The 13247-nt window shown below is 38.5% G+C and overlaps 1 protein-coding gene across 3 annotated transcripts; it reads left to right on the forward strand.

Annotated features, from left to right (window-relative positions):
* Positions 1-1986: 1986 nt before the first annotated feature.
* Positions 1987-13140, forward strand: LOC136225999 (protein FLOWERING LOCUS D). Of its 3 annotated transcripts, none has more exons than XM_066014247.1 (5): positions 1987-3836; positions 4399-5218; positions 5317-5441; positions 11196-12072; positions 12421-13140. In XM_066014247.1, the coding sequence occupies exons 1-4, from the start codon at positions 2117-2119 to the stop codon at positions 11258-11260; spliced, it is 2730 nt and encodes a 909-aa protein (XP_065870319.1). In that variant the 5' UTR covers positions 1987-2116; the 3' UTR covers positions 11261-12072; positions 12421-13140. The 3 variants fall into 3 exon arrangements, with proteins under 3 accessions (XP_065870319.1, XP_065870320.1, XP_065870318.1); XM_066014248.1 differs by having other exon boundaries at positions 11957-12072; XM_066014246.1 differs by lacking the exons at positions 11196-12072; positions 12421-13140 and adding an exon at positions 8898-10369.
* Positions 13141-13247: the final 107 nt, after the last annotated feature.

The following is a 13247-nucleotide window of genomic DNA, read 5'->3' on the forward strand; positions in this document are numbered from 1 at the left end:
CTAACATCCCCTCATGCCCAGCAGCTGCCAAGCGATCCGCCACGCGGTTTTGCTCCCTATAAATATGGGAGAAGGTAAGAGAATCGAAGGCAGGACGAAGCCTCAAGATGGCTTTAATGAGATTCTGACTCTTAAGACAAACAACCTGTCTATCCGAAATCCTGTTGATAGCCTCCAAATTGTCAGACTCCACCGAAAGTCTTTTAACACCTATGCGAATGGCGAGTTTAATGCCAGACAAGATCCTCCAGAGCTCCGCAGTAAAGGAGGAGCCCGTACCTAAGTTATGGGTAAACCCAGCTAGCCAGGCGCCACCAGCATCCCGAAGAACTCCACCAGCAGCAATTCTGCCATTACTAAGGCAGGAGCCATCCGTATTCAACTTGACAACCCCTTCCCTGGGCTTCCTCCAACCAACTAACTGGACCTCTTTAACCGGGGAGGGGTGAACTAGGGGCTCTCCTTCAAAACTCTTTGTAATAACAGAGAGTTTTTTCGAGAAGTAAAACCGGAGGTCAGGAATAAAGACAGTCTTCTCAGCAAATAACTCTTCATTCCTCCATTTCCACATTTGGTGACAAATAATAGCGAAGAGAATAGCCCCGTGCTCCATACTGGCCAACAAATTCCCATTAACGCCTTCAGAGAACCAGTCAATATCAGAGAACCCCATAAAGGAAGGAAGGATGTGGTGAGGAAGGACCCCTTCCCAAACCTTTCTACTATTCGGGCAATCCCTCAAAGCATGGCACAAGGTTTCCACATGGCCGCTGCATCTGCTACAGGCACCAGATACAGCCAAGTGCCTTCTGTGTCTATCTGCATTCGTGAGGAGCCTGTCTTTGACTCCCAGCCATAGGAAACTCCTAATGCGGTAGGGGACTTTGAGGGCCCAAATGGACTTCCAAATTTCCAAGGGAGGATCAGCCCTATTAGGGGTAAAAGCTTCATAGGCCGATTTGCAAGAATAAGAACCATTATTAGTCAAGGCCCAACAGTGTCTGTCCTTTTCCTCCTCCTGATTACTAATCTTCACACCTCTAATATTAAGGAGGGTCTCCAGGCTAAGAAAGGAGTCGAACTTAGACCAGATCCAGTCTCCCTCCGAGTCCACCACATCAGCAATTCTCCAGGAGAGGAGATCATTCGGCGGAGGGGCGATGCACACCTCAATCAACGGTTTGTCACCAATCCAGGTGTCATACCAGAAACTAATGGATCTCCCATTACCCACCTCCAAGCCAATTCCCGTACAGAACTCAGCAAAAACAGCACTAAGCCCTTTCCAGAGGAAGGAACAGCTGACAACCCTCTCCTTCAGGCCACCAAAGATTCTATCTTTCCTATACTTGCCGCACAGAAGACGAACCCAAAGGGAGGAGGGGGATTGCCACATTCTCCAAAGAAGATTCATTAACAGGACTTTATTATTGTCCTTAGCTTGCCTTATACCAAGACCCCCCCTGCTCTTAGGCTGGCTGGCTTCCTTCCAAGGGACCAGGTGAATCTTCCTCCCATCCCCAGACTCTCCCCACAGAAAACGCCGATTAATTTTATCAAGGTCGTTGAGGACCGGTTCAGGGAGCTTACAGGCTTGCATGATGTGATTTGGAGCAGCGCAGTTGATAGACTGGATTAAAGTAAGACGACCTGCAAAGGATTAAGCATTTATTTAGTTTAAGTGTGTTTGATAATGGTTTTTTATTAACCACTTAAATTATTCAATTAAGCTACATATCACTTATTTTGTTAAGTCAAAATATTTAACTTAAAATTTTAAGTTATCAACTAATATTTTAATATTGAACACTTATTTTTAATATTTATCAAACACTTATATCATTTAATAATTTCAACATTTATAATATTCCATATTTAAAATTCAGTACTTATTTTTTTAATACTTAATTTCCAGTTTTATCAAACGAGACCTAACATAATATTTAACCTTCCATTACTTTCGAGTGACCCCAACCAAGCAAGGGCTCAAGGAATTTGTCTTTGCAGCACAGAAACAGGAAGCTAGCGTACCAGGGTGAATACGAAGAACAAATTTCAAAGAACAATAATGAGAGAGGTACTAATTTCTGTTTCTTAGTTTGTGAAATCTGTAAGAATGAATCCCGCAACCCCATCTTCTGATGAATTCTCTTCGCTTCCACTTGAATTCATTTCCTATCCTCCGCTTCCTAATCCCTCTCCTAATCCCAATTCCATCCCTAATCCTACTCTCTCCCTTCCTGACGCCCTTTTTTCCTTCTCTGTCCCTAAGAAAAGGCGTCGCGGTCGCTCCCAACGTACCACCACCACCGCCACTACCACCTCCTTTATGCTTCCTCATCTTCCGCCATTGCCGCCAACTAACACCTCAATAGAAAACCCTAACCCTATTCTGCATTCTCTCACGCGAAAACCGCTTGACGTCGCCGAAGAGATCATTGTAATTAACAAGGAATCCACCTCCGAGGCTTTGATCGCACTCTCTGCTGGGTTTCCTGCGGATTCATTAACTGACGACGAAATTGAGGCTGCTGTAGTTTCTGCCATTGGCGGAATTGAGCAGGTTAATTACATTCTTATTAGGAATCATATCATTGCCAAATGGCGCGAAAATGTGAATCTTTGGATTACTAAAGAAATGTTCACAAATTCGGTGCCTAAACATTGTCATGGCCTTTTAGATTCTGCTTATGACTATTTAACTTCACACGGGTACATCAATTTTGGAGTCTCACAATCAATTAAAGAGAAAATCCCCAGCGATTTTACTAAGTCTAGTGTAATAATCATTGGTGCCGGTTTGGCAGGATTGGCTGCTGCGAGGCAGTTAATAAGGTTTGGGTTTAAGGTTACAGTTCTGGAGGGCAGGAAACGTGCGGGAGGGAGAGTTTACACCAAAAAGATGGAAGGAGGAGGTGGAAATAAGGTTTCTGCATCTGCAGATTTGGGTGGGAGTGTGTTGACAGGGACTTTGGGAAATCCATTAGCAATTTTAGCTAGGCAATTAGGGCAGGCATTGCATAAGGTGAGAGATAAGTGTCCCCTATATAGGTTTGATGGAAAACCAGTTGATGTGGACACTGATAGGAAGGTTGAGACATCTTTTAATCGTGCCTTGGATAAGGCCAGTAGGCTTAGGCAATTGATGGGGGATGTTTCCATGGATGTGTCACTAGGAGCAGCATTGGATTCTTTTAGGCAGGCTTATGGGGATGCGGTGAATGAGGAGGAAATTAACTTGTTTAATTGGCATTGTGCAAATTTGGAGTATGCTAATGCTGGGTTGTTGTCAAAGCTTTCTTTGGCGTTTTGGGACCAGGATGATCCTTATGATATGGGAGGAGATCATTGTTTTATGCCTGGAGGGAATGGGAGGTTGGTTCAGGCTCTAGCGGAGAATGTACCAATTTTATATGAGAAGACTGTGCATACAATTAGGTATGGGAGTGACGGCGTACAGGTTATTTCTGGGAGTCAAGTTTTTGATGGAGATATGGCTTTGTGTACTGTACCACTTGGGGTATTGAAGAATGGGTCAATAAAGTTTATCCCTGAGTTGCCACAGCGGAAGCTAGATGGAATAAAGAGGTTGGGCTATGGGCTATTGAATAAGGTAGCAATGCTTTTTCCTTCTGTGTTTTGGGAAAGTGATCTTGACACATTTGGGCATTTGACCGAGGAGTCAAGCAGTCGAGGGGAGTTCTTTTTGTTCTATAGCTATTCAACAGTGGCTGGTGATCCACTGTTGATTGCTCTTGTAGCAGGAGAAGCTGCCCACAAGTTTGAGAGTATGCCTCCCACAGATGCAGTGACAAAAGTTCTTCAGATTCTCAAGGGTAATCCTTTGTTATGATTTTATTGTATGTAATAGAATCATCAATCATTCATGTTTTTATAGTTTTTAAAACACCCTTTATACTGAAGTTTCTTTAGTTTAAGTGATAATAGTAATGATCATTAACTTTTCTGTCCTCCTGTGTTTTTAAATGCATGATTTCTCTCCATGTTCCAGTGTTTTTACTCCCTCCATTCCAAATTATAAGTCATTCTAGGTTGTTTCACACAGATTAAGAAATGCAATTAATGTGGAGTGAAATTAATGAATTTACATTGATTAACTAAAAAAAATTCTCTCATATAATGGTTGGTGAATAAGTCTTTGTAATTTTGAAAAACACATGGATCAAGATAAAATATTTAATGTTTGGACCGGAAAACTATGCTAAAAGTTCTTGGAAAACTAGAAAGACTTATATTTTGGAAAAAAATTCAATTGCTAGAATGACTTATAAAAAGGAATGGAGGGAGTAACATTTTTATAAGCAGGACTTAGATGAAATGAAAGTTTTAATAATTGCTTGTCATCAAAATAATAATGAGGCACGTGATCTGTTGCAGGTATTTATGAACCAAAGGGGATCACTGTCCCAGACCCTATCCAAACTGTGTGTACAAGATGGGGTAGTGATCCTTTTACTTTTGGTTCTTACTCTAATGTTGCAGTTGGTGCTTCTGGTGATGATTATGATATATTAGCAGAAAGTGTTGGGGATGGAAGGCTTTTCTTTGCTGGGGAAGCCACAACAAGACGCTATCCTGCAACTATGCATGGAGCTTTTCTTAGTGGTTTAAGGGAAGCTGCAAATATAGCTCAACATGCTAGTGCACGAACCATGAGGATGAAGGTTAGTCGGAGCCCTTCAAAGAATGCGCATAACTGTGCTTCTCATCTTGCAGATTTATTTAGAGAGCCTGATCTAGAATTTGGGAGTTTTTCTGTTATTTTTGGTCGAAAGAACACTGATCCAAAGTCTGCAGCGATATTGAGGGTGACATTTAATGAACCTCGAAAAAAAAATCAGGAAGGTTCTGGGCCAGATCAACAACATTCCAATAAATTACTTTTTCAGCAGCTTCAGTCGCATTTTGGTCAGCAACAGCAGCTTCATGTTTACACTTTGTTATCAAAACAACAAGCTTTTATGCTAAGAGAGATAAGAGGAGGTGATGAAATGAGAATCAATTATCTATGTGAGAAGCTAGGGGTGAAGCTCGTTGGGAGAAAGGGTTTGGGGCCTACAGCTGACTCTCTTATTGCTGCAATTAAGGCTGAAAGGGGCAGTCGCAAAGTCACATCAACTTCTTTGGCTCTTAAAGTGGGCACTTTTAAGGGGACTTCAAAGCTAAAGCCAGGCAATTTAAAGCAGAAATTTATCAGGCATGTCGTAGACATTCCAATGCTATTGTTTGTTGTACTTTTTCCATTTGATCAATCAATTGAAAGTTTTGTATTTCTATTTGATGAAAATCTTTTAGGAGGGCAAAAGTAGTAAGCAACAGCAATAGGTCACTATGTCCTCTGAATTCAAATATGGCAAATGGCCAAGCACTAGAGGAAGCCCAGGCAACCAATCAGGCACAATTTGTAATATCTGGTGCAGGTACGTTGGGATATATCATATTTTGTTCATTATAAGTACAAACTGGATCGTTTATGTTGTACATATGAATTAAGTCTTCTCATTTTCTTGTAAAAAATGTTTGTATCCGTGTCTGACTGGATCTCCCTCTCCTTCCCACAACCTCCAATTGTGGGTGACCAGCCTTGGTTATCCTTCAATTATGCTTCTCTTGATTTGACCTTTTGCCAGCTAACCAAATTTATCCTAAATCATTTTGAGATTCTAATTCAACCTTGTAGCTTCCTTGCCATTTTATTGTGTTACCTGTTGTGTCTTAGGAGCGGCCTCTTGCCAAAAAATTTGGCAGGGGAAGGCTTGCCCTGGTACCCCTTGTGGTGGGACCCTCCCCGAACCCTCGCTTAGCGGGGACGCGTAGTGCACCAGGACCTATGCCTATATATGGATGTAATGTGACTATGCATGCATACGGGCTAAGAAAGATGAAAGCTATTCATGGTAAGTTAGAGATATGCTTCTCTTTGTGCTATTGCTAGGCGAGTGAAAGAGAGAAAAGGACATCAAAGAGCTTCCTAATACAACAACAACAACAAAGACTTAGTCCCGAAATGATTCGGGGTCGGTTAACATGAACCGTCATACGAAACCGTGAAATCAAGTCGTGTCAGCGATATAAATTCTCTCCCTCCACTCCTTCCTATCCACTACCATATTTTCCTTAATCCCCAATAAACTCATATTACTCTCAATCACCCTTTTCCAAGTTTGCTTAGGCCTTTCCCTACCCCTCACCATTGCATCCCTTTGCCACTCTTCAATCCTTCTAACCGACGCATCAAACGCTCTTCATCTTACATGGCCAAACCACCTTAGTCAGTTTTTCCTCATTTTATTCTCAATAGATGTAACTCCTACTTTTGTCCTAATCATAGTTATTAAAGGCGCAAGGGGGTCCTGGAGCCTTGGCGCAAGGCGCAACTTAAGGCGCGCGCCCGAGCGACTCGAGAGGCACCAAAAAAAATCATAAATTCATAATACTAGTCACAAATAGTCAAATACCAACAATAAAACCATAAAATGCATGAGTTAAGTTCTAGTTAACTACTAAGGCATAATGTCTGCTGCGATATGTGTTGTCTGTCTGTGTTTTTCTTTTATTTTCTGACTTAAAAAACCTTAAAATACCCTAACCCTAAAACACCCTCAAAACCCTAAAATACCCTAAATTACCCTAAGGTAGCCAAGGCGCGCGCCTGACTAACCAAGGCGCTAAGGCTGGAGCCTTAGCCGAGGCGCGCCTTTAATAACTATGGTCCTAATTATTTCATTACTCATCCGATCCTTTCTCGTATGACCACACATCCATCACAACATACGTATCTCCGCCACTTGACATCTTATGAATGTGACAGTGTTTCATTGCCAAACACTCCGTACCATATAACAATGCACTTCGTACCATATAACCATGCAGGTCTAATTGTCGTGCTGTAAAATTTTCCCAACAATCTATTAGGTATTGCTGGGGTCGCAAAGAAAACCCGTAACACTCTTCCACTTCAACCAACCAAATTTAATCCTATGAGCAATTAATCTGACATAAAAAATAATAATAAGAACTCGAACCCTTCTAAAAGTTACATAAGCAATTGCTGATGTTATCCCATAAATCCTGCGAAGAGACAACTAGGAAAGGGTTCAAACCATCAGAGTGACTTCTGGAGACTATTTGGGCCAGCTAATTCTGATGGCAAAGCCACTGAATCTAAAATTTTGCTTGAGTTCTTGTACATTGGAAAATTCTTGCTTCTTGACAACGACACTTTCACGAAAGATTTTCAACAATTTCTATTAGGAGAGCTTCTTAGCAAAGATCTCTTGTTGATCTAACCAGGTATTCGACAGTTTCCTGCGTTCTCATTGTTATATTTTGAATAGTGGAAACATTCATGGGCTACTTGCATGAGCTACAGATCTTGTTTAATCTATCTGGAAAATGCTTGGTCTAGTCCTGCATATTTCATGAACAAAGATCACTAAGTGACTTTACCGATTTTGACTCGTACTGCATCCCGTATCCTGCAGCCAAGGGTTTCATATGGTTAGATCATGTGTGGACTTGGAGTTTCAGGAGATTCCCATGTATTTTCTTCATTATCATTTGTCATGCTACTATCTGTGGTTAGCATGCATGTCTGTTGGATAGAGGCTTTCTATCTATCATCTTTACAACAACAACAACAACAACAACAAAGCCTTAGTCCCGAAATGATTCAGGGTCGGCTAACATGAACCATATATTTTGGTTCATGTCATAAGATGTGGCTAAGTTTTACGCTGGCCGCCACAAACCTACCACAACCCTCCTCCTTTGTCCGGGCTTGGGACCGGCTGTAAATGCCACCAAGTGACCCTCACAGGCTGAGTTTCTATCATCTTTAAATAGAGAAATTTTACTTATTGTGAGAGGCATAGTTCAAGACTCGCCACAAGAAAATTCTTTGAGATGGAGTTATTTTAACCTTCTACTAGATATCCGTATTTATTATTTTGCTATTATCCCCTTCATTTGGGTGAACTTAGAATTTACCTTAAATCTATGAAATAAGAGACAAATATTTAAAAGATCAATTTAGGTAAGCCACTTTGTTAATCTAAAGTTCATGGGGCAGCATAAATTCATTTATTCTTTTTGGTTACTAGAAATCGATAATAAGAAACTCTCTCCATGTATATTAACTTATCATAGGTGTCTACTGATGTTTTGCTCATGGGAAAAATTCTTATTTTTACCTTGAAGGCAAGAAATGAACTTAATGTGTTATATGGCGCTAGATCTATCATATCATATGGTATATGATTGAAAACAAGATGATCTGGGTCAAGTTTTGGATCACACCAGCTATGGCCAAAGGATCTGGCAAGTTTATCAGAGAAGGAATAGGGGAGAGAAAACTGTTATGTGAGGTAGCAGTGGGGTATGAGCTTTCAAGGATAGTGCTGGTTTGTTAGGAGGGTTACGTTCTCTGGTTTTGGGTATGCAGAAGCTGGTATTTCTTTTCAACTCTATCTGTGGGTAGATTGGGATAACCTTAGGGTTGGTTATATTGGTGGGTTGACGAAAGTTTACTTAATCCTTTATCTTTTCCTGTTTGGCTATTTGTTAGTTCCATTCTTTCTTCCATCCTTATCTTGTTGTATAAGGAGAATTCATAAACAAAAAATTTCCAGTTATCTTCATCCCTGTTTCTTTTGTGTGTACGATTTCCGAGTTGCTAACAATTCTATGTTCAATGTCGTTTACAATTCTATGTTCAATGTCGTAGTAGCTAAACGTTTTTACAAGTTTTCATGAGACGCCCATGATTTCTCCAACTTTACTAACTACAACATTATAACTCTCCAATTTGCAACAACAAACTCTCCTAACTCTAATTTTTTTGCATGCATTCTTCTGGATAAAATCCAATGAGCCAGGTTGCCGGACATTTCAGCTGTCACATTGCCTTCACCAAGTGGCATGTGTGAACAAACTTAACCAAGAGGGTGTGGGACCAAAAGTATTAAGGGTTTATGAAAGGAGATAGAAGGGACAGTGCACTTAATGATGTGGGGACCGTGAGTTTTGTTTGTTAGTGGAATGGTATTAGATAAATAAAGGGGACAGTAGGAATACAGTAGAGTGGTTTATTTAGTTATTCTGGGTATCCTCCTGTTTTAGATAGGTAGGGGTGGGGCTCAGTCCCTGGGTGGCCATTAATGGTTTTTTATTTTGCAGAGTAACTTCTGTAGAAGGAGAAGTAGTTTACTGTTTCATTTACAGATCATATTTCTTCCTCTAGTTGTTGTTCATTGAGTTTCTTCCTTTCTATATCCTTTATATTCTCTATCAATTTGGTACAACCTGCTGGATGTACAAGACCGTCGACAAAATGGATCCACGGGTACAAAACAAGTATGACGCTACTAATGTTAAGATAGTCGGAGTTGAGAAACAACTTACTGGGATGGGGAAATAAGTTCCCATGCTCTCCCAAAACGTTTCTTCACTGTAGATTTCGGCGGAAGAAACACGCCAGCAGCTCAACGCCATTTTGAAGAAGCTTGAGAAACAGACCGAGGATGAAGATGACTCTGTTTTGCAGACCCACAATACCCGAGCAGCTCAACCCGAAAGGATGCTTTCCTCACCGGCAACATCGTTACCCCCGGCACGAGGAGGCATCTTGAGTTGGGGTCGGGTACACCAAACAGTAACACGAACTCAGAAACTGTTTTGGCCGGAAGGCGAATTAAGCTTCCAATGTTCGATGGAGTAGACCTAATGGGTTGGATCACAAGGGCCGAAACATACTTTAGAATCAACCGAAACCCCGAAGAACTCTGGCTTGACAATACTGAAATTTGTACGAAGAGCCCATTGATAAACTGGTTCACCATCTTGAGGGAGTCCAATCCAGACATAACAAGGAAGTTGTTCAAGGAGGAATTTTGTAGTGGTTTGGCCACTTAGAGATACCCAATCCATATGAAGAGTTGGCTGCCTATGAAGCACGGAAACGTTCTTCAACAAACGTTTCAGCGTTTCCATAAGAGGTGGGAAACGGAAACGCCCGAAACTGGAACGATACGTCGGGCACGTTTCTATAATTACATGAAATTTGAAACGCGTTTCCAGAATTTAAACATCTTTCTCTATCAAAACTCAAACGGTTTGTAGGGATTCTGATGAAATAGAAAACTGAAATTGGTTCATATTGAGTGAAACTTTGAAACGGTTTAATTGATTTCAAAAAGGCAAACCTAATTCTATATAAACAACTTACCAAACTTGATTTCTTCAAATACTGAATCTTCTTGTGATCGACATCTATCTCCAAAAAATGCAGGTATTAAGGCCCTGTTCTTTTTTACTGAATTTAACTTAACTGAACTTAACTTAACTGCACCAAATAATTATAATTATAATAAATAATGATGAATGATATAAAAATTATAATAAATAATAATACATTATATATAAATAATTATAATTATAATAAATAATGATGAATTATATATAAATTATAAATTATATATCAATTATTTCTTACCAAAAAAATAAAAATAAATTATATATCAATTATAATAAATAATAATACATTATATATAAATGATACTAAATTATAAATTATATATAAATACTTATAATTATAACAAATAATGATGAATATAAATAATATTAAATTATAAATTATAATAAATAATAATAAATTATATATAAATAGTTATAATTATAATAAATAATAATGAATTATATATAAATAATACTAAATTATAAATTTTATATAAATAATAATAAATTATATATAAATAATTATAATTATAATAAATAATGATAATTACTGAAATTAAATTAAATTCACTTAACTGAACTTAACTTAACTGAATGCTGCTGAACTAAACTTACTTATGCTAAAATTAAGTCAAAAAGAACATGGCCTAACTCTGATTTCTTTTCTTTGAGTCTGGGTTGTTTGAAATCTGATTTATTGACTTCTTCATAACTATGCAATTATGAATTCTATATTTTATATTTTATCAATAATTATTTTATGTATTTGTAATTTTTATGTTTTATCAATGATTATTTTTTGTATTTATAATTTATTATTACTTTTTATGTTTATTATATTTTGGAATATTTATAAATATGCCCCTATATTTTTAATATTTACACGTTTCCCTCACGTTTCCTTTTCCTATGGTTTTAAAAAATTACGTTTCCCGTTTCAGTTTCTGTTTCCGTGCATCATAGTTGGCTGCTATCCAGCAGCATGGTTCTACGGAAGATTTCATAAAAGAACTCGAGATGGTGACTTCGTTGATTCCGCAATAGCCTGAGATGCAATATGCCCGTTACTTTGTGAAAAGGTTAAAGGAGGAAGTCCAGAACAAGGTTCGTATGCATCACCCGACCACCCGATTGGAGGCGATGCGTTTGGCAAGAAGGGCTGAATCAACCTTAGAAAAGGGCAGGGGTGGTGCATCTCTGAGTCAAGGAGGAGGAATGAGAAGTAACAATAGTCACGTGACTCCAGCCATGTGGAGAGGGCTTAATTGATCCAAAAACAACTCAACGGGCCGAGATGGGTCCAAATGGGCCGAATCCGAGAATAAATCCTACCATTCTACTATTTAAAAATAGCAATAATTAAGCTAAAAACTTATAAAAATAATAATGTTTCTAATAATAATAATAATAAAATAATAATAATTATAATAAGTAATGATAAATTACGGAACTGATTGATACTGAAATTAAGTAACAAAGAACAGGGCCTGACTCGACTTACTAGGTTCTGCCCATTAAGATGATGCATGCAAAAAAAAAGTTGTTACAAATTGAAAACTGTATGGTTATTATGTTATAGTCTAGAAATTGTAGGACCATGGGTGTAATTAACCTATTAACCATAGACCATAGTTGATGTCTTCTTTTATCGTACTATCATTTTTTGCTATAAAATCTGATTATGATTATTGAATTTTTCAAGTACAAGGGCAAGTTGAGGGGTTGAAGAATGAGCAAATGACGCCAAAATGATGCCTTTCTGAATGACAGAAAATGCTGTCTAGTACTGCTTCTATAATGACTGGCTTCCTTCACTTGGTAAACTAAATTTTGTCGTTCACTTCATTTCGTTGATTTGGGTTTCGATTTATTTGATGCTCTTTGGCCACATACAGCTTAAGCACCTTTAAGTGTTTCAAGTTTTGCCTTATGCTAAAAGATTATGCTTTATAAAAGGCACATCTTATATCTACACTTTGATCTTGATTTGGATTAATGGTTCATTTGTCAGGTTCTTTGATATTGTTATTCCATTTCACGGTCTAATCAAAATAAATAATGGATGGCTATAGTTAAAATCCTTGGTACAAATGTGAGATTGTGATGTTTGGTCTGAGAAATAGCTAATGCTTCTCTTTGGATGTTTCCTGTTCTTTCATTTTGCAGATTTGTTCCTTGCATCTGAATCTGTCAACATGGCCCAGCCGAACAACTTTATTATCGTCGCTTCCGGCAATATTAGGACGCGCAAGAACTAGGTTTGTTCAATTGCTTGTGCAGAATATCCCATCAGTCTCTACATTGGTTCTCATACAGAGACTAGAATTGAAGCTTCCTCATAAAAGGTGACATCTTTGGTTATCATTATGGGCGCTGCTCCGGTAAGCTTGTACAGAAGCAGACTATGATTCCTTCAAATGCATCCTTTGGAGATTGTTTACTGCAAATCAACTAACTTGATAATGCACCCATAATCCTCCCCACCCTTCTGATGTAGTTTTGTGTTATAACGGAAAGCAGAGGATCTGGGAAAATGCCATGCCAGGGTCGGTGTGGATAAAGCCGAGAATATGGGAAATATGTAGACAAATCAAATTGAAGAAATTGGTTCCATTGATGCCGAACCTTAACCAATCTTCATCATCACAACATCCTTCTCATTGTCGTTGATAATATTCATCTTTTTCTTAATGAAATCTGCTTCTGGGAATGGTCAGGACCATGCTTGGGTGGCAAAAAGAAAAACAGTGCAGATGTGTATTCATAATTGTGCTTGTAAATTCAAAAATGGTTGTTTTCTAAGATGTCCTGCTTCTCATATCCTTTATTCCTTCTTTATAAGTTATAGATTCTTTGCAATTTTGTAAATTCCCTCTTGTTTTCTTAGACGTACTACTCGAAATTCCTTATTATGCTTTTTTTTCCATCTCATATACAATGTTAAAATAATTGATGAATGGGTGATTTAGTAGAAAATGAGAGTAATAATTCCA

The sequence above is a fragment of the Euphorbia lathyris genome, chromosome 4 (assembly GCF_963576675.1).
Source record: "Euphorbia lathyris chromosome 4, ddEupLath1.1, whole genome shotgun sequence".
NCBI classification, from domain to species: Eukaryota; Viridiplantae; Streptophyta; class Magnoliopsida; order Malpighiales; family Euphorbiaceae; genus Euphorbia; species Euphorbia lathyris.

Bases quoted from the DNA above. Each gene is read 5' to 3' on its own strand.
- LOC136225999 (XM_066014246.1), top strand. From the start codon at position 2,117: ATGAATCCCGCAACCCCATCTTCTGATGAATTCTCTTCGCTTCCACTT. The intron at 5,219-5,316 runs GCATGTCGTAGA...AAAATCTTTTAG, and splicing joins TTAAAGCAGAAATTTATCAG to GAGGGCAAAAGTAGTAAGCA. The intron at 5,442-8,897 runs GTACGTTGGGAT...CCAATGAGCCAG, and splicing joins ATTTGTAATATCTGGTGCAG to GTTGCCGGACATTTCAGCTG.